The following is a 22255-nucleotide window of genomic DNA, read 5'->3' as shown; positions in this document are numbered from 1 at the left end:
CAGCATATAAGCGCTCAAAGGAATGCATCTATTCGCAGCAGGTCTGTTTGCGGACACCCACTGTTGTGACTGTGGAGTGTAGTTGCAAACATTTCTCACAAGAAAGTTGTTCAGATCCTTCATGGTTCAAGACTGTATGGATTGGTTTCACTGTTTAGTATTATTCTTCTCTTTTCTTTTTCATAGGCACTCCACCAGTTGTACTATGACCCTAATATAGAAAACAAGAATCTGGCCCAGAAATGGCTAATGCAGGCTCAGGTCTCGCCTCAGGCCTGGCAGTTTTGCTGGGCCCTCCTGAGCCCAGAAAAGGTACATGGTACACAGACTCTCACAAAGACACACATAGATAGAAGAAACTAAGATATTTTCTGTAATTTGCATCCATCTTTTCTTCGTTCACAGGTTCCAGAGATCCAGTACTTTGGCGCTAGTGCACTTCACACCAAGATCTCTCGGTACTGGTCAGATATCCCCACAGACCAGTATGAGTCTCTGAAGAGCCAGCTGTTCTCCCAGATTGCCTGCTTCTCCTCTGGCTCCAAGATGGTGCTCACAAGGCTGTGTGTGGCATTGGCCTCTCTGGCACTCAATACCATGCCTGAGGCCTGGCCTGGCGCAGTGGCAGAGATGGTGCGAGTGTTTCAGGAGGACGGGGGAGGAGTGGACGGACGGGCACGCTGCCTTGCATTGCTAGAGCTGCTCACTGTCCTGCCTGAGGAGTTCCAGACCAGCCGTCTGCCCCAGTACCGGAAAGGACAGGTATCTCTCCAGGCACCCCTTTCTCCTATCTTTGCATCCACTGCAGGTTTCCCTATATTAAATATTTTTTTAAATTTTTAACTCTTTTACTCTGTCCATGCATCTTCAGAGTGTTAATAGTGCTTTATAAGATTTTTTTTGTTGTGGAAATGTGGAAAATTTAAAAAACTTAAACGGCTCACATGCCAGTAGCGACTTCTTGTAGTATTTTATGCAGCCCATGTATTCAACCAGAGTTCATTTTATGCTATGATATGACAACACAAGACTAAGAAAGCTTTAACATTTTTTGCATTTTAGCTACCTCACATTTCTTTCTTTCTTTTATTAAATGTTTTTGAACAACAGTTCTTTCTTTTGACTGGATTTTTTAACTACAGAGATGTTTGTGAGAAAACAATGGTTTATATTCCAAAAAGTATGGTATCCAAGTATTTTATTGCCACCAAAATAAAAGAGACAAATACTAGACCTAAACAAAGCTTTAGCAGTATTAACCCTTTTTATCATTCTCACTCTAGGTTCGGGGAGCCCTGGGACGGGAGTGGGGGTCAGTGTGTCCCTTACTGCAACAACTACTGCGGCGGACAGACAGCCCGGGAGCCGTGAAAGCTCGCGTGCTACGCTGCCTGTCATCGTGGGTGCTGCTAGATGTGCCCCTCAGCGAGAGTGAAGGCCTGGTGCACGACTGCTTTAGTGCCCTGCCCGACCCAGAGCTCTTCGACACAGCAGTAGAGGCAATAGTCAATGCCATCTCGCAACCCGACTCCCAAAGGTGTGTACAAATGTTTGTAAATGTGCATTTATGTTTACCCATTAAAATGGGATTATAACTATAAGACGACATGATAACTATACTGCTACACAAAAGGTTGTGAGGAACTGGTGAAAATACACTGGAGACAAAATGAAAACAGTGAAAGAGAGAGATGAAAAAATCAGTAGCTTAGGGCTGAGAGCAGACAGGGTGGGCACTGGAAGGGCACAAGGGAGGGATGGAAAGAAAGAAGGAAGGAAGGAGGGAGGGATTGATACAGGGCAATCTGACAGCCAGGGGGAGGAGAGCGGCATTTCTCGGTTGGCTGGCGTTGCTATGGTTACAGAGCTGGGGAGAGATGTCATCATGCCCCGGTTGATTCAGACATAGCAGGCACCCATTACCCCTCCCCTTAGAGACAGAAATCTAGAGGGAGGGGGCGATGGGGCGATGCAAAGAGAAGAAAGGATGCTAAGAGACAGGGGAGGGCAAGGGAAGATGTGAGATGTGTGGAAGGATAAAAGGCTTCATCCTCCATACCTCTGCACGGCTGCACAGACAGAGGGTTGGACCTGTGAAGTTACTGTTGACAATTTGTTTTAAACAACCTGACATTATTCCTAGCAGATGGTAGGAGGACAATTAATGGCAGTGGAGTTACAGGTAGAACATCTTCAGTCTCAACATGACACACACAGCATAAAATAAGTATTTCCAGGCTCCTAGAATAGACTGTTACAAATGTTATCCTTCTGATTTCTTCTGATTTCCTTTTTTTCAGTTATGTTTTTGTTTTTTCTTTTTTTAATGTCATGGTTGTCAGCTCCTCCCAGAAGTCATGTCTTATTAGAAGCGTCTCCTGAGACACATGTGGCCGCTGGTTTTGTTGGTCCATTGTTTAATCATAAGGTTAAAGTAACTCCATAAAATAGTATCTGTTCATTAATGAATGAAAGACAAGGAAACAAATAAATCTGTTTTTCCATTATCCCTTAAAATACTGTCAAAGCCCACATTTTTTTCCATCCTTCACAATCGCTTTTTTAATTCTATTTTATCGCTTCTCTCACTCTACCTCTGATTCTTTGTGCTCTTCCTTTCCCCTTTCTCATCTCTCTCATCAGCACTAAGCCCTCCTCCCTGTCTCTTGTTCTCTCTTTCTGTTTAAACACATTACAGTCAACTCATTTAGGGGGATGCTATTGGTCCAGCTGCATCCTGTTGCCAGGCAACCCATTTCCCCTGTCTCAGAGTGTTGCAGTAATTGCAGAGGGGATCAGAGGTGGGGAGAGGGATGTTGGGGGGGGGGGGGAGCTGGAATGAGAGGGAGAGAATGAAGGCGGAGTCAAGAAAGGCAGAACTTGTATAACATCATGGTAGGAGCTAAAGAGAAGAGGAGATAACTATAAGCGAGCGGAGAGGAGATGGCAGCAGGCTGTCTCAGAGGAATCTCCAGAATGTCATCTCAAGTAAAGGAAGTGGGGAAATGCATACAAATTCATTCTTCCCTTTTAATCACATGACATGCACACCAAGCCTTCCTTTTCTGAGCTAAAAGTGCATGACCTGCATTTGCAAAACACCTTATTAAAAATGAATGATCTTCTGAGTGCATTAGTGCAGTCTACCGGTCACATGTACACACACGCGTGCTCGCACAGTCAGTTAGGTTAAGTGCAGTTCTCAGTGCAACTCATAGCATTACTTAGACAGCTGAACACAGGATCTAGGCCAATAGATGTACAGGTATGAGATTATTAGATGGAGGCCATATTCATACACATGTGCTTCACAACAGGGTGGATCTCACTCAAGAAAAGGCTGAGTCAGCATGGGCAGCTTAATAGAGGGCTGGACTTCATACAGGACCATAGAACCATCTGCTTGACTCATAAAAGGGTCCTAAAGAAATTAAAATAATAAATCCTTTCTATGACCGCAGCAAGGGATACATTTAACGTGCAACACAGGAGGTACATTGCAAGGGGGGTCGGGTGGGTCTGGACACTTTTCCTGTGGCTGCTGTTAAATTACCACTGAGAAATATTTAATTAGTCAACATAGACAGGAAATCCATGTAGCTATCACAATTTAAAGATGACTTTTTTTTTGCGTATGTCAAATAGATGTTTTTTGTTATTGTTGTTTTTTTAAAGATTAAAAAAACATTACTGGCAGATACTGATAATGGAAATAATAGTCAGTTGTGGCCTTAGTGTGCTCTAATCTAACCTACAGTTGATTAGGTTGAAATATTTGTTGTTGTTTTTTTATAATTTTGTGTGCTTTTCCAAATGCCGGTATAGTCCCACAACCTTGCTCTGTCATTGATAAATATTCATCGACCTGGACCAACCTCCGTATTGACTTTCTCGTAAAAGATGAAGCACAGGCTGCATGCCACAAAAACCCAGTGGGACACACGTAATATGGTTTACATGTATAGCATTCACTCATGCACATAATCTTCTAGTTGACATTCAGGAGCCCTTCATCTCCAAATGTCACTCTTTTTCTTGCTGTCATTAAAGACGACAGGAGAACTGATGTTGTATGATGTCGTCACATGAGCAGCTGTGAGGGGAGCGTGTGGTGCCGTGTGTCACGTCATACGTGTCTTTTAGCCAGAGTGAGGGAATTATAAATGGCTGAGACAGCAGGAAGAGGACAGAATCAAATTTGACAGCAGTGAAGCTGTGAGAAGAAGCTCTGAATAGATTTTCTGGTGGGATTTTTACGGTGGGTGTGCTAGATCAGAGGTTGGACTAACTTGGACTGAGATTTGATTTGAAATAAACACTTGTCTTGGAAAGGAGCAATAAATACATCAACCTAGCTGTGAGCAGTGTGAGTCAGGTTGATATACACCAGTTGAGAGTCCCTAGCCTTGCATCCTGTGTTTTATCTGCTGTATTAAAAAAAAAAAAAAAAAAAAAAAAATCATTTTTATTAAACTTTGCAGTTTCATAAATACTGATTGTAGATGTTCTTTGTATTCGTTTGTGTTTATGGGTTGCAGATATGTGAACACTTTGTTGAAACTGGTCCCTCAAGTGCTGGCACTCCAGGAGCAGCTCAGAGAGGCTGTTCAGAATGGAGACATGGAAACCTGCCACGGTATCTGCCGGATCGCCGTCACATTGGGAGAAAACCACTCCAGGTGTGTGTTTATTATAGCACAAACACTTAAAAATAAAGTGATCTTGGTCAGTATTGTTGCTATTAATATTTCAAGAAATTACTTGCCCTTGAAATTTTGAAAGTGGCACTACCTTAACCTACCTTCTTAGGTTACAGGAAATACGAGTTATTTAGTTATTTTTTGAAGTGGTCTTTACCTTTTTGTGTTTCCACACATAAAGGTAAGCATGGTTTTGGGGGAAGGGACTTCTGAGTGGCCATGAAAAAAATCTTAAAAAGCACTTTTTGTTAGTTCAATTTAGATAAGACAAACAACACAAACGGTATTTAAAAGTGAATCTAGATTTAAAAAAACAACAACAACAACAACAAAAAAAACCCCTCTAATATTAATATAGAGTCCAGAGCAGCATTGGAATTGAAAAAGTGAGAAGAAGCAGGCTGTGGTGGTTAAGCAGCCTAGAAAGTGAATGAAGAGCAGAAGAGGTATTATACAAAGCACTGAATTGGAGAACTGCTTTTTATTTTCTGATTGGTTACTGCGCATATTCTAACACAGCCAACCCCAACACGGTCATCCTGGAAGGTGCAGCTTGCAGAATTTTCAGAGCCAAAGACCAGGCTTCATCTTCATTCTTTATATACAGGCCTCATCCTATCCTCAGTGGCTGCTTTGTGTGTCTGATTCGGTGCTGTCACGCAGACGTGCATCTCTGACAAAGACAGGGAACAGAAAAGAAAGATGGAGACAGCTGAGACATAACCTCATCACTTTTCTTTCTTTCTTTTTTTAAAATAAATTCCTGGGTGTGAAAACAGCTTCTACAACAATAGCAGACTAATTTCCATTTTCATGGGTCTTCAGTGCAGCAGAGTTGCACGAAAACAATGCTTTTTCAAAGTCTTTACAAAGTTATTGAGAAAAAAACTTCCTCCTACTTTGGAGTTGGGATGGGTACCGGTATCCGGTGCCATTATGGCAAGTGTAGTAGGCGGGCCCTTTTAGAGCAGAGCTACAGATTAAAAATGCCCAAGGTGAAGGGTCAAAGTCTGGCTGTACTTCACAGCAAAAGATGCAAACTCAGCAGCCTGCAACAAGTGCTTTAAGGTGATACTGTGCAAAGGAGGTGACTCCTCGAATCTGATGAAACACCTGGTGACTTATAGCATTTTGTTAAAAGCCGAGAAATGCGCCGTATTTGATAGCTTGCTGCGAGACCTCACATCGTGCACATCTACTGCGCATGGGTTGCCTGTGACCCGGAGTTAGCAACATCCCCCAAAAACCCAAAGAGGAGAGTCCTGGCCCCTAGCCCTGCCAGTGCAGCAGAAATGATGATGGATGATGATGCAGCAGCAGCCGTTCTTCTCTGCGTGAGTAGCTTAATGTTGTTCGTGTGTAATTTACGTTGAGTAGGCTAACCACGTTATTACATTAATGCACGTAAGGTGAACTAGCAAACACCGTCGTAGTTACATGCGGCTGTCTTCTTGTTTGATGGCAGATACTCCCTTCACCCTGGCCAAAAAGGCTAAAATGACCAAAGAAAAAGTGGAAAACAGTTAAACATGAGAGGTTTTTGGACGAAGTTTGTGTTTTTTCCATTGATTAAGCACTGCTTCCAGCCAAGAGTGATGCCATAAATCCCCTATAGCGGCAGAAAAGGCTAACATTGTTATCTTTTTACAAAAAAACAGCTGAACATGAGGTTTTTGGACCAATTTTGTGTTTTCCATTCTTTAAGCACCGGTTCGAGCACCGTTTAAGCACCGGCACCGTTTCAAAAGTACCGGTTTGGTACTGGTACAGATAAAACCTAAACGATACCCATCCCTACTTTGGAGGGGAATAAACCCCCAATTAAATCTTGGTTTTTACTGAGCTCAGTTTGTATGAAATAAATCATGCTTTAAACTGTCTTTACACTGTCAGCGTTTTATGTGTTGTTTAAAGAGAGGAGTAGTCTAGTTTAAATGTGTACTAACTTCACTGTGCACTTGCCAAATCACACCTTTCTTCTATCTCTTTCTTTTTCCCTTTACACTCGTCTCTCCCACTCTCTCCAGGACTCTGTTGGAGCAGGTGGATCACTGGCAGAGCTTCTTGGCTTTAGTCAACATGATCATGTTTTGTACAGGCATCCCCGGCCACTACCCAGTCAATGAGACAACGAGCTCCCTCACACTCACCTTTTGGTACACGTTACAAGTGAGTGATGTTCAAATCAGATCTGTACCTCAAGGTTAGATTCTTACAGTATATAAAATGTGTTTATGGGTAATCCCAGTAAGTCTAGATGTTTCTGCTAGTCATGTCTTTACTGGGCATTCAAAACCATCCCTTCCATTAAGTTTTGCTACCTCTTCCATAGTATCACAAAGCTTGCAATTCACTTTTAACAGACTTCATGAGAACATGAGTCATTCTGCACTTCATATTGCACAAATAAACTCTTCTTCGGGCTGTCATAGGTCTTTGTCTTCATTTTTTAAATTATTAATTGCAGCTCTGAAATCATTGGGTTTTGTCTTCTATATTATCTGTTTCATGGTTGGTTTCTATTTGCAGAGCTTGGGTAATTGTGTTATTATTGTAAAATCTAAACTATTAACCAAAATCAGTTCTTGTTTTTTTGTGAACTTTGTGTGAGTCAGATAGATACCTTGGAAGTATTTCAGTCATTTTATGTAAAAGACCATCGATTTGATTCTTCTTTATCTCTTTCTTCTCAGGATGAGATCATGTCATTTGAGTCAGACAAACAGGCCGTATATCTGCAGGTCTACAGGCCAGTGTATTTCCAGCTGGTGGATGTCCTGCTGCACAAAGCCCAGTTCCCCTCTGATCAGGAGTATGCATCCTGGTCCTCAGATGAAAAAGAGCAGTTCCGAATCTACAGGTGTGTTTGTTTGCTTTTGTGTTTGCGCATTTGTATGCATGGATATGACTCAGTCTATTGTACAAGCCCGTTTGTGCCACTGCTGTTGTGTGCAAGTGTTTCGGTGATGGTCTAAGAGTTTCAGAAATTACTCACTGACAGGATGATTGGTCAACAAATGAGCATGTATTCCTCTAATAGACTCTCACTGAACTGACAGCTGAGAGGGCAAAACCTGTCTTGTAAACAGATCAATGGATAAGGTTTCTAGAGTCCGTGCCCCTAAAATGTCTGTCTGTGCACGTTTGTCCTTCAGAGTGGATATCTCAGACACACTCATGTATGTGTATGAAATGCTGGGATCTGAGCTGCTGAGTAACCTGTATGACAAACTGGGAAGATTGTTGACTAATGCAGAGCAGCCTACATCATGGCAGGTGGGTGAGACATAGACACATAAACAAGCAAAGAAGTAATCTAAGCTATTTTCAGTTTCTTTCAGTGTTGCAAAAGAGCCTGGACTGAAAATGTGTCATGGCAGATATAATTCTTTTTTGAGGCTAGCACCTGTAGACTTATATAACCTAAATAGACGTAAAAGCGAAATGTGTAATCACAAAAACAAAAAACATTTTGATTTCAGTTTTGAATTATTTTTTCTTTCCAATGTTTTATTTATTTATCACTTCTTCTTCTTTTAATCCATTCCTTAAGCTATTATAATTGCGTCACCTTTCTTATTTTGTACACAAATACATTGATACGCTTCTTCTTCCTCCTTCAGCACACAGAAGCTTTGCTGTATGGCTTCCAGTCCATAGCAGAGACGATAGATGTGAATTACTCTGACGTTATCCCAGGCTTGATAGGTCTCATCCCCAGAATCAACATCAACAACGTCCAGTTAGCAGACACAGTGATGTTCACAATAGGTAAGACAATAAAGATAATAAAATGAATATCAAATGTAAATAATGGTAATTCATGTGACTAGACAGTTGTGGTGCATACAGAAAAAACACACAAATAGTTTGTTGATCTGTATCTGAATTCTAGGTGCTCTCGCTGAATGGTTGGCAGACCACCCAGTGATGCTTAGCAGTGTCCTTCCCTTGGTGCTACAAGCTTTAGGAAACCCAGACCTTTCTGTGTCTTCAGTGTCAACCCTCAAGAAAATCTGTAGGGAGTGCAAATATGACCTACCCCAATATGCGACAAACATAGTCGCTGTCTCACAGGTGTGTGGATATTATACGCTTGTGTACTTTCTTCCAAATTGTTCCAGGATTTAAGAAGTTGATAATCTAACTGCTTCCTTCTTCGTTTTTGGAAGCTAAGGTGTTGCAGATTTTTGTAATGTTCTTGTTTTCCAGAAATAAGTACACTTTGAACTGACTTCAGTTGGATTATTTTGGATTACTTTTTTATTGCTATTTTGAGATGTTTTTGTTGAGCTCTCAAAATCATACAGCCTTCTTTCTCTCTCTCTTTTTTTCCATCAAGGAGGTGCTTATCAAGCAGATACACAAGGTCAGTATTTACCGTGTCACGTTCAGTCTCTGTTTCTGTCTCTGTCCTGGCACTCAGTTTAGAAGTGACAATTAAATGAGAAAAGCTGTGAAAGGATTATGTGACATGTTTGCAGCCTGTTGTCTGAAGATTATGTGTTGTGCAACAATCTGTTAGCTATGTCTGTATAGATCTTTGTGATGATTTAAAGCTTGCTTAAACTAAAGCTAAACCTACGATTCCTTCCTCTTGCAGACAAGTCAGTGTATGTGGCTCATGCAGGCTCTTGGCTTTCTGCTCTCTGCTCTCCCCGTGGAAGACATCTTAAGAAACCTTCACTCTCTCATAACCCCCTACATTCAGCAACTGGAGAAACTAGCAGATGAGACGGTACGTATACAAACCAACGTGAAACGGCACACACAAACAGAGCGCAGGCACAGTTGGATTCTGGCCAATAGGAACAGGCCTTGTGTCTGTGTGGTGTCACTGCAGTGGAACATATCTCTGCGGGACCAGATTGGATTTGACCCTGCACCATGGGCTAGTGACTCACATGGAAGTAGCAAAGACACCCTTTCTCTTACTCATGGAAACATCCACAGGATAAAAGCAGAGTTGGGAAAATAAAATTGCCTACACCAATGTACTTACAGTAGGTCATGCTTGTGAGCAAACAGTCAGGCAAAAGAAAATTCATGACTCTGTTTAAATGTTACATCCAATAAACTGTCATACTGGATAGTACAAATATAGAGCTGTTCCTATCTAAAAATAGTCTGATATTTACTGTTTGTGGAACAGAACAGGTTTTCTCCTGATCGCTTGTTTTTGTGTGTGGTATTGTTTGTTTTTATCAGTACAGACCCTGGATGGGCTGAATAGAGATGTCAGTTTAGATGAAGCTTTTCATTTCTGTGTCTGTCTCTGGCCCTGTCTCACCTCCCATCCTTCACAAAATATGCACACACAGTCAAACCATGTCTTACCCATCCTCGTTTCCTCCCCCTCTTATTGTTTTCTGTCTTGCTTTTTGATGTATCGGCATTACATCAGACTAGGAAATCAGGTGGTGTCTGGTGCCGGACAAATAGTGGCACCTAGTGGGGAGACCTTCGGGTTGCATTACGTCAGGGGTGAATGACCATGACATGTGATGGGGGAATAAATAACTGATGGAGGCACTTGGGGGCTGTTGAGAAGCATTTGTCCATGAACTGTAGTTCAGCTGCAGTTGTTGCAGGATTAGCATGGGACTGTCAATGGATTTGAAGGAGACATAAAAGATGTGGCTCTTAGAGGGTGTGGCAACTACATGTTTGTTCTCTTTGTTGCAATTTGGTTGTTACATCTCCACCAAAAATGGCAATTATTAACCACTGCCTGTGAAACTCCTACTAATGTTTTTACCTGTGATGGTGTGTTTGTGCTAAGTGTGTTTGCATGGGTGGGTGTGATGATGCCTTTAAGAAAAGTGGTATGACAACAAGACAAAAAAAAATTTTAATTATTTTTTTCACTTGAAATTGTAATTGAAAATATGATAATTTAACAGTTTAATTGTAAAGATATAAATATGAAAGAACAAATTTAACCTAACCGTAACATTGAGTTTATTATTACTGAATAAATTATTTAGTGTCAAATTTCATTTATTGTTTTTATTTACACTTCACTTCTTACCGCCTTGAATTGTTGATACCTTTGAATCATTCTTAAAACTGTTTCTTCTGTTCGCAATTGTAATTGTGCCAACATGTCTTAGTTTTCAAGATTTGTTTGTGTCTTAAATAATTAAGCAGTTATAGATTTCAAGGCTGACACTAATGCTCTTAGTCAGTCTGGGTCCCGGCATTAGGTTGTAAATGAGCAAATTTCCAATTAGAAGTAATCTGTTTCTCTTTTTTCGTTGTTCCTTCAGCCTAATCCTTCTAATAAGTTAGCAATCATCCACATCCTGGGGCTGCTGTCCAACCTATTCACTACGCTCGACATTAGCAAGCAGGATGACGAGTCAGCGGACGGCTCAGCACCACCTGTCAAAACAGCCCCACCTCCACCAGGACCAAACCCGGTCAGTCACAGCACACAGTCATCACTTTAATTAGAAGTGTTGCGTGAATGAACAGTTTCTATGGCTGTCGTCAATGAGCTGAATCTGTATTTGTCAGATTTGAGCTAATATAAACACAGAGAGTGTACCATTTTACAGATTTATAGCATGATACACTCTAGTTAAGTAGACATGGAAAGCAGTGAGATGCATAGCCCTTGCAGCCGTTTGACTTTAATTCTGTACAACCCAACCCCGTGCTGTCTCCGTCACTGAACACATCAGGATGTCACTGAATAAACTCATGACTGGGGATTTATACTTCTATTTATAACAATAACAATCATAGCCGCACTATATGGACTCACAGATGTCAGCAGATTATGGTTAATGATGTCTGTGTGTTTCAGGTCGTGGTTGTTTTGCAACAAGTTTTTGCTCTCATACAGACGGTACTCAGCAAGTGGCTCAACGACTCACAGGTTGTAGAGGTGAGTTGTTAAGATGTGCAATGCATGCCTTTATATTTTGTCTATATTTTATGTAGCTAATCCTGTAATATCCCTCAGGCGGTGTGTGCCATCTTTGAGAAGTCAGTGAAAACTCTCCTTCATGACTTTGCTCCCATGGTTTCTCAGCTAAGTGAGATGCTTGGGCAGATGTACAGTACCATTCCGCAGGCTTCAGCCCTTGACCTCACCCGACAGGTACACACACATTTTGGTCAGAGATTTAGACATATATGAGTATCTTTTCATTTGCTTTTAAAGCTCTAATGCTTTGTTAAAAGTGGTAGTGTAGGAGTTACAGAGCTATGTGCCAGCAAGTCCAAGGTTAATGAGAATGCTAAATAACATTGTAAGTCATGATCCAGAGTTTTGGTATTTATTCATCACCAGACTTTCTAGTAGGATTTATGTTGCCACATAACTGAAACATGTTTTTATTACTGATTACATTTTCCTTCAGGAGGTTAAGCAAGAACACTATGAACCTATTAAAAGCAGTTACTGACAGTTTAGTGCTATTTATAATGTCAAATAAATGTGTTAGGTTTTTACTCCACAGAAAAAGGTCTGGTGTATTTATTTACAGATGGTATTTAGTCCGATTTTTTTATTATTTGCAGCTTCACAGCATATGTTTTAAGTTAAAGTTTGTAGCCTAAGCAGGAAGGTTTCTGCAGAAGAAACCTAATTTTTCTTTTTTCTTCCTTTTTTTTTTTTTTTTTTTGTCCGTTTCTTTTAAAACTCAAATGCAAGTCCAGTTGAACGTGTGAATGTCTACTTACTAAACAAGTGTCAATTATGCCAATTTCCACAGATAAGAAAAATCCAGAAATACTGGAGGAATTAAAAGTAATAATACAAAGCTTGTTTTTTATCTCTCCACTGGGTAACAGTAAAGAAAGAAAATAGAAGAATATGTGCTTGCCTTCTAAAATGAATCTAAAAAAAATCCCTCCAGTCCCCAGCCACTTTGTTCGGTACACCTGTTCAGCTGCTCATTAACACAAATATCTAATCAGCCATCATGTCAGCAGCTCAGTCAGTTTAAGCAAGTGGACATGATCAACATGACCTGCTGAAGTTCAAACTGAGCATCAGAATAAGGGGTAAAAAGCTGATCTAAGTGGCTTTGATTCTGGTGTGGACAAGCTGGTGCGAGTATTTCAAAAACTGCTGATCTACTGGGATTTTTGCCACACAACTGTCTCTGAGGTTTTCAGAGAATAGTCCAAATGCCTTGTTGATGCCTCAGGTCAGATGGGAATTGCTGGACTGCTTCAAGCTGATAGCAAGGCAACTCAAATTACCACTTGTTACAAGCAAGGTCTGAAGAACATCTCTGAAAGCAGAACACATTGAACCTTGAAGCAGATGAGCGTTTGCAGCAGCAGGTCACACCAGGCATCACTCCTGTCGGCAAAGAATGAGAAACTGAACATAAAATTTATAAAACAGTCTCACAAAAATGTCATGAATATGAACCAAAATCTCTGAGGAATGTTTCCAGCACCTTGTTTAATCTATGCCACAATTAATTAAAGCAGTTCTGACAGGAAAAGGGGGCCGAGCTCAATACTAGTGAAGCCTACCTAATAAAGTGTCTGGTAGTCAGTAATTATCTGGTTAGTTTGTTGCCTGTTTAAAGTCCTTTCTTCATACTGCAGCCTGTTTTCCTTTGAGTAACCCAGTTTTTTATGTGTAAGTAAAAATAGTTTTTAATGTGAGGCCCTGCTGTTTCAGATGGTGCATATCTTTGCCAGTGAGACAGACCACTTCCCACCCATCAAGGCTCTGTTTGAGCTGGTTACTTCGGTAACACTGTCCATCTTCCAGCAAGGTAGGGGGTCCTGCAGGGGCGGGAGTGTCAGTAATATAAACGGTTTCTGTTAAAATCAGGTAGGTTTTTTTCTGAAAAAGACAGAAAAGCTGCACATTATTTGGCTCTAATTTAATAGTTAGTTAATCTTTCCTTTACATTCTGCAGAGGTAGACCTTTAAATCGTGGACGTATAATTTTCACAACATATTGTGATTTATTTTGGGGGTTTTTTTTGTCAGGCACCTAAAAAAAAAAAAAAAAATTGCCTGAATGTGCACATGCTCCTTTTTTGAGTACATGTTTCTAGTCGTATTTGATTTGACAGTTTTTGATTTGGTTTAGCAGAGGTGGTTTTATTTCATGTCCATTGATGCTTCCTGCTAAGAATACTTGTGCAACATAGTAGATTTTGCTAACAGGTCAGCCTGGGAGCATAAAAAAGAAAACAACAAAAAAGGTTACAGGTCATCGGACTCCACAGTCGACCTTTAGACATTCACTCTAATTACTCAATAATGTGAGCGGAGTTGTCTGTCTGCTTGGTGTGTTGACAGAGAGTCATAAAAGCAGACCTTTTTTTCCACTTATGATTCAAGTCATTTTCAGATTATTGCTATCTGCTACTATCTTGTAACAGTTGAGATGTTGTCATGATTCTGTTCAATAGGGGAATTTATTTATTACATTTATTTGTCTTTTACATTTACAAACCAATGTAAGTATTTCATTGAGGAAAAGTTTCCTCATATGCGTAACCCGGGGGCTAGAGTGATTATTAAATATTTGACATAAATGGACATCTTCGAGTCGATATCTCCTCTTTCATTAAACATGGCTTTGAGTATTGTTGCCAAGTCTGTCTGATACTCCCCTTCCCTTTGTGTTGTCCCCTTTTCTTCTCCCCCTTTTCCTGTTTTGACTGATTAAGTAATGGCTGCCTCTCCTCCCTCCTCTAAACTCTTGTTTTCTGAGCAGGTGTCCTGCAGTAGTATTAGTACTGGATACAGTCACAGCAAAAAGACTAGCTTTTTTCAGTTGACATATAACATAGCAGGGAGGGCTTGCTCCATACGACTGCAACCACTGTTGTCCAAGAATTAGTCAGGCTCACTATCACAACCCTTTTGAATAATCCTGAATTGTCTCGGAAGTGTTCCTGTGTGGTAGTGGGCTGGAGGAGGGTATCGAGCAGGAAACTTTGTTTGGAGTCTGGGAACAGCCAAAGCTGGGCGCTCACTACATCTGTTTTCTTTTATCCAGAAAAAGAAAAAGTTGGAGTCCTTCCAACGTCAACCTTTCGCTATTGGATTGATCCCGAAAGTCAAAAATTTCAATGTGGATTCTTCCGCTTTTACAAGAGATGTGTGTTTAACTCTGCATCATATGTTTTCAGAGCCTTGTAGTCTGTGTCCAGCATAAAGGGAGGTCGTGATAAGTGAAGCTGTCCTTAATGTTAAATGTGATTCCTATTGATGCTGTGGGCTCTCATTTGAACCAATGGGGATGTTATTGACTAGTGCTGAATGGACCCTTTACAGTAACCTTCACCTCTGAGGTGCTCGTTTAAATGAGAGGAAATGCTTTGCTTGCTATTTGATGGTGTTGATGTCGGCGGCGCCTCATGAGGAGGAGATAAAAGAGGGTTCATTCTGGTTTGGTGCCTTTTTTTTTCTCCTTGTTTTTTCCTCCTCCAAGCTGTAACAGTAACAGAGGTGCCTCCTGGGTTCCCACTCCAAACACACTTTTGTTCTTTTAGGTTTGTTCTTTTTCTCTCGTTACTTCTTTCCGTTTCTCTCTCCAAACAGACCCATGTCTTTGTCTTCTGCCTGTGTTTTGTTTTTGGTTGGTCTCTTCTTCCAAGACTCTGCCAAAGCTTCATATGCCCCTCCCCCCCTTCTCCCCTTCGTTCCTTACTCACGTGTGAATTATTTCAATGAAATATTTTTGAGTTCTCTTTTATTTCCACATGACTGTTGAATCTATTAAGTTGCTGTTTGTATATTATTCTTATTCTCTTATGATTTCTTAAGTTTCATCTTTATTATATTTTAGGACCCAGGGATCATCCTGATATTGTTGATTCATTTATGCAACTCCAAGCTCAGGTGTGTTTTTGGTTTCTTATTTCATTCACTTTGGGTTTCTCTCTCTTTCTCTTTTTCTAGTTCCGACCTGTTTCTCTGTCCTCTTCTCTCTCTATATAAATATACCCTTTTCTGTTCTTTGTTACATAGGCAAGGCAGTGGAATGTAACACACGAGGGGAATGTTTGAAAACGGGACGTTTGTCTCTCCTCAAACGCTTTTGATTCTAACAGTCTCCTCACCACAAAAACATAGCGCTGTACTCATGTAGAGTTTTTATTTGCCCTGTAGAAATGAGCTTTATCTGTGCAGTGTGCCCAGTACAGTAAGGAAAAACAACCAAAATCCTTATTTTGTAAGTTCAGGTTATATTCAGGTAATCAGCTAATAAAACATTTTTTATGGCCTCTTGCAAAAATGCAGGATTTTCTCTTCTCACTGCCAAGTTACCATCATCACATAACCAGTCTTGTTTCAGTAAGATAACAGGGCATTTTTAAAATGACCCTGGGTTTTTTGGAAGGGTTTTATACCCTCTGATGTCTTAAATTCTCATGACACATGCCATGTAAACCCTTAACCAGTTACTACTTTATAACAAAAGATCAAGAGGACTTGTTTGAAGTCATTTTGCAATAAAATCCACCACCTGACACACTTAAATCGTATTATGTCTTTAACCATTTTCCCTAAAGTCAACACCAGGGTAGATTTCCTCATCTGGAAAAAATAAATCCACAAACTCAGAACCTCAGAGGAAATATTTTAGTTGATGCGGCGCTCATGGGAAGGATGATGCAACAGTATGAGTATCAGCATTGTGGTCTCAGGTGACTGATTAGTCTCTGAGCTGAGTCCTCCTCTGAAGTCATTCCAGCCCAGAGCCAATCAAAGCCCAAATGAATTAATATTCAACTAATATTAATCAGTTCAGACAAATTGGCTGATGGCTCTCCCGTTTTATATTTTTGTCTTTCGTCTTCATTCTTCTTCCTTGGTTTTCTATCTTTGGATAGATCTGACCTTCATCTCTCCCTTTCCCTTTCCCTCTCTCCCTCTCTCCTCTCCTCCATCCTGAATGAGTTCATTATTATGAGATGAGTTGTCTTTCTCTTTATCTGCACATGTTAATTACTTACACACTTCTGTTGCATATTCAATCCAGTCAACCAAAAACAAGGAATGTAATGTTTGGAATACAATTGAGTTCAAGAAACGAGCCCAAAACCACCATTGCTTTTAGTTTGACTTAAGTTTTCAAATGATTTCAAAGTTTGATTTTGTGCAATTTGTTTGTTACACCTGCTGACTTCTGCATTGGAGGATCTCTGTATGAGTTTGCATATAGTTCTTCCTAAACAGACGGAGAGAGAGTATTGCAGCCTGGTAGGCAGATCTGGCTCCTTGCCCGTGTTGCTGTCAGATCTGACTACCAGGCTTAGCGGGTATTGTTGATACCAGAAATTTGAAGGATCTTATGCAGTGGAATGTGGTGAAGCAGTACCGATTGGGTCGGGCCGACAAAAACATACTCTGTTTAATTCCTTTATCTGCTTTTAGGCCCTCAAACGGAAGCCCGATTTGTTCTTGTCTGAGAGCCTCGACGTGAAAGCAGTGTTCCACTGCGGTAAGTTTGCACATGATTTAGACAACCATACACACTGTTGTGTGTTTTGCTACAGTTTCTGTGAATGTGTGCTTGTCAGTACAAAGTACAAATTGTAAATGTTTGACACCAGCCTTCAGTAGTTTCTGTCTCCCACTTCTAGGAGTTCTGTCACTCAAATTTCCTGAGGCTCCGACTGTCAAGTCAACGTGCTTGTTCTTTGTAAGTACACACACACACACACACACACACACACACACACACACACACACACACACACACACACACACAGAGCTTAAACCATACGAGTGTGTTCAGAAGTGAGTCATTTGTCTTTAAATTTGACGATTCTCTCTGTGTTCCTGTCTTAGACTGAACTATTACCCCACTGCTCAGACGTGCCTCCATTAGCCAGAGTGGTGCAGGAGGACGGCAAGCTGTTGGTACAGGCCGTTCTGGAGGTGAGAAGCACCACATTCACACCACAGAAATGTTTCATCATTTCAGTGATCCTGCAGTTTGCTGTGTTATTACACTCCAAACTCTTCTTCCTCATTTACTGCGATTAAGTCCCTGATGTAATTTACCTCCTCTGCTCTCCCCAGGGCATTGGAGGTGGGGCGTCTCGGAGTCTGATGGACCAGTTTGCAGATGTGCTGTTTTGTCTGAACAAGCACTGCTTCTCTCTTCTCGCCGTGTGGTTGAAAGAGGCGCTGCAACCTCCAGGATTCCCATCATCACGGATCACAGCTGAGCAGAAAGATAACTTTTCACACCAGATACTCAGGTAACACCACTGGACACACACATCCATAATGTCATCCTTTTATTTGGTCTCACTGAGATTTAACATATGAAACAAATACAGAAACGCACAGTAAAATCGAGGGAGTGTGAGACTCACATCATATGCGATAACACTTTAAGAACAAGTAACATCACATTGACCAAGAGGACTGTTCTGCATCACCACCAACTCTGACAGTTTCAGGTCCTTCTGTAGATTATTCCAGAAAAAAGAGGTGCCATACTTCAAATTTCAAGTAAAATTCAAATTTTTTTTGTCACATAACATATGCATACACAGTATGACATGAGGTGAAATGCTTATTGCTGTGCCATGCCCGACCATTAAATTACCATTACTTGAGGCATTGTCACATCTGTTGTTCATTTACTCTGGTCCTAACGTGTTCACTGTGATAATTTGTCACTACAAACCACGCGAGACTGTTCAGTATGATCATTGGCTAGATATGTCTGGAGTGTGAGCAACAACAGTAAATACGGATGCTGTGTTCTGAACTGTTGGAGATTTAAGTTAAGTTCACAGTTGCTAGCCCGTACAGACCACAGCACGTATATTGGACCTTGTTACTTCCCAGAATACACGGCATACATGCGTTTTTTGCTCAAACTGGAAATTTACTCCTGGTAGTTTGTTCAGATTGAGGTCAAATCACATTCACACCATAAACGAACCACACAAAACTACCTCCTCCAAAGTGTCTCAGTGCGGTTGGTTTTGTCTGCACCCGAGCGCGATTACTGTGTCACAGCTACACAAAGGAACGGCACCAAGGGGGAAAACAAACCAGAGTTCTGCTCTAAGTTTGGAGACAAATGTTTGTAAAATATGAGACTTTACTGATTATGCTTTAAACACATGTTTGCACACAAAGAAGGAAGCAGCCCAAGGAGCAATTTACATATACTTTATAATTGTTTCTTTTCTGCCTTCTTTTCTTCTCTATTGTTAAACAGAGAGCGAGTGAACAAGAGGAGGGTGAAGGATATAGTGAAGGAGTTTACGCTACTGTGCAGAGGTCTCCATGGTACAGAGTACGCCGCTGAGTACTGAAACTCTACCCTTGAACTTTTACCTAACCATGACCTGTCTTCAGTGCAAAACAGCTGGATGCCACAACTACACAGTTCTCTTGAACCCCTTCAGCGAAGATATCATGAAATGATTGTAATGTAACCGAACCCGCTGCAGAACAAGACATGAAACCATTCCAGTGCAGACGCGCCATTGGATTAATGGACAAACATTAAATCCATGGCTCTAGAGAGGCCATGATTTCTTTTTTCTTTTTTTGTTATAACCTTGATTGTTTCTCTCGCCCACTTGCCTCTCTTCTCTTACTTAAAGGTCTTTTGTTAAGTCAAGCTTTGAGGAGAAGTGCTGCCACACATCTCCTTTTCTCTCTGTCTTGTTCTGCCTTTCTAGATCTTCCTGTGGTTCCTAGATTGTTTCCTGGTGATTAGCATCCATATGAAATGGTAGTGGTATCGTACGTAGCTACTTAACATTATTTTCAAAATGAATCAAATTAATTATATAAATGTATATGTATGCACATATATTAAGACAGTGGTTTTCAGTCCTGCTGCTGCTATAAAGAAAGGAGAAAAGGACCAATCTTAGGGGGAGAGGCGGGGGATTCTGCAGGAAGACTGACGTCGATATAATATTTAGTCCTACTCATGCCCCTTGTGATCTCTGCATTTGCCAAATTATCATGGATCTTTCATTTTTGTGTTTTGTTTTTAAATAAATGCCTTTTATGGGATTTATATGGAGACAGAAAGCTGAAGACCACATTAACTTGGTCAGTCTTGCCCTGCCCATTGTGTACAGGGCTGTACCTCATGTACATATGATTCCACCCAGTCATATTGCAGTCTCCTCAGGTTTGTAGATAGTGGGTAATGCAGTGGTCCCTTAGGTGAAGCAGGGCTGCCTACAGTAACAAAATGAAAGGAAAATAAATTGTAGTTGCTGGAAGAGAACGCGGCCCAAGATGTAAATGAAGAAGGGACTGCTGGGAGGGAATAATAATCCTGACGGTGGACTGCTTAGTCACTGTAATTGTGCAAAAATATTAATCAACTTGTGCATATTAACAGTTATTGCTGAACACTTATGTGTATTTGAGTGTATGCGTGTGTTCATACCTGTATGTATGAGAGGTTGTGCATGAATGTGTGCGCGTGTGTCTGCACAGATTATATCTTTTTCCACTTGTTTAGTGCACTTATATCAGAACTACAGTTCACATGCATCATTTCTGCCGGTTTTTTAAAGAAAGAGCCCAGTCATCCATTCGTATCTTCATACCACTCTTATTCAGCTTACTCTCTTCATTAAAACTGACCATGCACGGCCAAATATTTCACCTATGCTGCTCACCAGCAACCACACCCATCTATTAAACCTCCTTTTCATGTGGAAAATCATTGCTGAGATTCATCCGTCTTATCTGTTATTGACACCAACTACTGCTCTTAACGAACTGCTTGCAAACAAGCTACCCAGAATCCTTTTACCCACCTGGGTCACTGCCTTGGAGAGGACCGAGAAGGATTAGAGAGTTCAGTAACAAATTGCAAGACCGCTGAGAAAGTTTTTTTGAAACCGACATTCTGTGCTCAGCTAATATGCCTGAGACATTATTGGTGAAGTGATGCGAGGGCTGTAAAATACACTGTCTAGTGAATCAGCAGGACCAGCTGACACCTAATAACACTCAGCATTTGAAATGTACTTTGTGGTCTCTGATAAAACTTTATCTCAGTCTAATCCTTCTGTCTTATCCGCGGTGCCTGCAGACATGTAGCATGTATGTGTTTTTGTGGGGAGGGGGTGGGTGGGGGCGAGGTAGGGTAGAGATGCGATTTGTGGAGTGAGATCCGAGGCATGAATCGGCTTTGGAGTGAGCTGTTCTGCTTCAGAGTCTGATATGAACTGTGATGTCGAACGCCGATCCTCTGTCGGTGTTTCGCTCTTACTCTGAGGCGAGGAAATGAACAATGTTTGTCACAGTTTAAAGAACGACTTGTAGGTGGAGGGGAGGGAGGTATGAAATGTACTTGGTTTTTTTTGTACCTTGGCTTTAATTTATTAAATATATCTAAGACTGCAACTCTTGACTTTTTATGTGTGTGTGTGTGGGAGTATTTTTGTTCTTTTCCTTCAACACTTGCATTAAAATGTCTGCAACCTCCTGCATATATTTTCCAATTTTCAAAACATTTTACACAACTAAGAAAATGTCTTCAATTGCTTTGTTTTTTATAGCTTGAGAGAGTGAGCCTATTATGCGAATTTACAACTCCATATTTCTGTTTTTGGACTGCACCAGAGCAGCACTGTATTACTCACAGTTCAAAATAGTAGTTATTTACCTTATTCTGCTCCTGGGTGCAAACCCAGTGTATCCTATCCTCTCTCTTTAATGTCACCTTTAGTTAGAGCCAACTCTTTTCTGATTGGCTGTACCTGGTACATCAAGTTTAAACAGCAGTTGGGGGCTATTTCTTTACTCACAACATGAATTGTGTCCCTGAGATGACTATATTACCTGCACCCACAGCAGCTTTTTGCTTACAGGGTTTATTTGCACATATATTTGAATGGTAGCGTCAGAATTTGGCATAAAGAACATGAAAACATGGATCTACCCTGCCTTGTATCAGGCTTGTGATTGTGTTGTAATGATGTGGGCAATACTTTCTTGGCACACTTTGGGCCCCTTAGTACCAAATGAGCATTATTTTAAGGCCACAGCTGACCTGAGTATTGTACCTATCTTCTGATGGCTGCTTCCAGCAGGCTAGTTTGTGGTGTCACAAAATTTAAATGAACATGAGAGTGAGTCCTCTGTACTCAGATGGCCTCCACAGTCACCAGATCTGCAGCAGCTGTGTGATGTTTACTAGCTTACTGTGGACTGAGATCTCTGAGGAACTTTTTCAGCACCTTGTTGAATTTTTGCCACAAAGACCCGAGGCAGGAAAGATGTGCAGGGTGAGTTTATATGAGAAGAAATAAGGAAAACAGTAATTGGCTCCCTTGAGCTGTATACAATTCTTCAGGATCACCGGGACAGGATGTTAGAAATACTAAGATTAATAGTCGAAGTAAACCCCCAAAGTTTTCCAGCATGAAGATCTAAATGACATGCCCCCCCCCCCCCCCCCCCGTTCTATTAATTTCAGCTTGTTCTGAATCATTTTAAATAAAAAGATTCTTTTCATGTGTTTTAGAAATTTTAAAAGGAAAAGTACAAAATAATTTACAAGTTGCTTCCCTGTTGGCAGTTTTCACATTAAAAGTTCAAAGCCTCCCAA

At 40.9% G+C, this 22255-nt stretch overlaps 1 protein-coding gene across 2 annotated transcripts in view; it reads left to right on the top strand.

Annotated features, from left to right (window-relative positions):
* The window catches only part of LOC146680154 (importin-13-like), a 29581-nt gene extending 8447 nt beyond the window's left edge, over positions 1–21134 (top strand). Inside the window, exons 3-23 of one of the 2 annotated variants that reach the window (XM_085447403.1) lie at positions 187–312; positions 406–762; positions 1284–1537; positions 4539–4679; positions 6728–6869; positions 7394–7560; positions 7856–7976; positions 8324–8471; positions 8596–8777; positions 9043–9069; positions 9304–9438; positions 10970–11122; positions 11512–11592; positions 11671–11808; positions 13351–13447; positions 15482–15534; positions 17074–17140; positions 17283–17341; positions 17491–17580; positions 17725–17906; positions 18884–21134. In XM_085447403.1, coding sequence (XP_085303529.1) covers positions 187–312; positions 406–762; positions 1284–1537; positions 4539–4679; positions 6728–6869; positions 7394–7560; positions 7856–7976; positions 8324–8471; positions 8596–8777; positions 9043–9069; positions 9304–9438; positions 10970–11122; positions 11512–11592; positions 11671–11808; positions 13351–13447; positions 15482–15534; positions 17074–17140; positions 17283–17341; positions 17491–17580; positions 17725–17906; positions 18884–18980 — 2817 coding nt within the window. In that variant the 3' untranslated portion in view covers positions 18981–21134. Of the gene's footprint in view, positions 1–186; positions 313–405; positions 763–1283; positions 1538–4538; positions 4680–6727; positions 6870–7393; positions 7561–7855; positions 7977–8323; positions 8472–8595; positions 8778–9042; positions 9070–9303; positions 9439–10969; positions 11123–11511; positions 11593–11670; positions 11809–13350; positions 13448–15481; positions 15535–17073; positions 17141–17282; positions 17342–17490; positions 17581–17724; positions 17907–18883 lie in introns of those variants that run through there. The other variant, XM_085447404.1, reaches the window with a different exon arrangement.
* Positions 21135–22255: the final 1121 nt, after the last annotated feature.

Source organism: Copadichromis virginalis, linkage group LG23, assembly GCF_057382275.1.
Source record: "Copadichromis virginalis isolate Kocher_CV1m ecotype Utaka linkage group LG23, C_Virginalis_male_GT1.1, whole genome shotgun sequence".
In the NCBI taxonomy this organism is placed as follows: domain Eukaryota; kingdom Metazoa; phylum Chordata; class Actinopteri; order Cichliformes; family Cichlidae; genus Copadichromis; species Copadichromis virginalis.
This window is presented reverse-complemented; position numbering and strand designations above follow the sequence as displayed.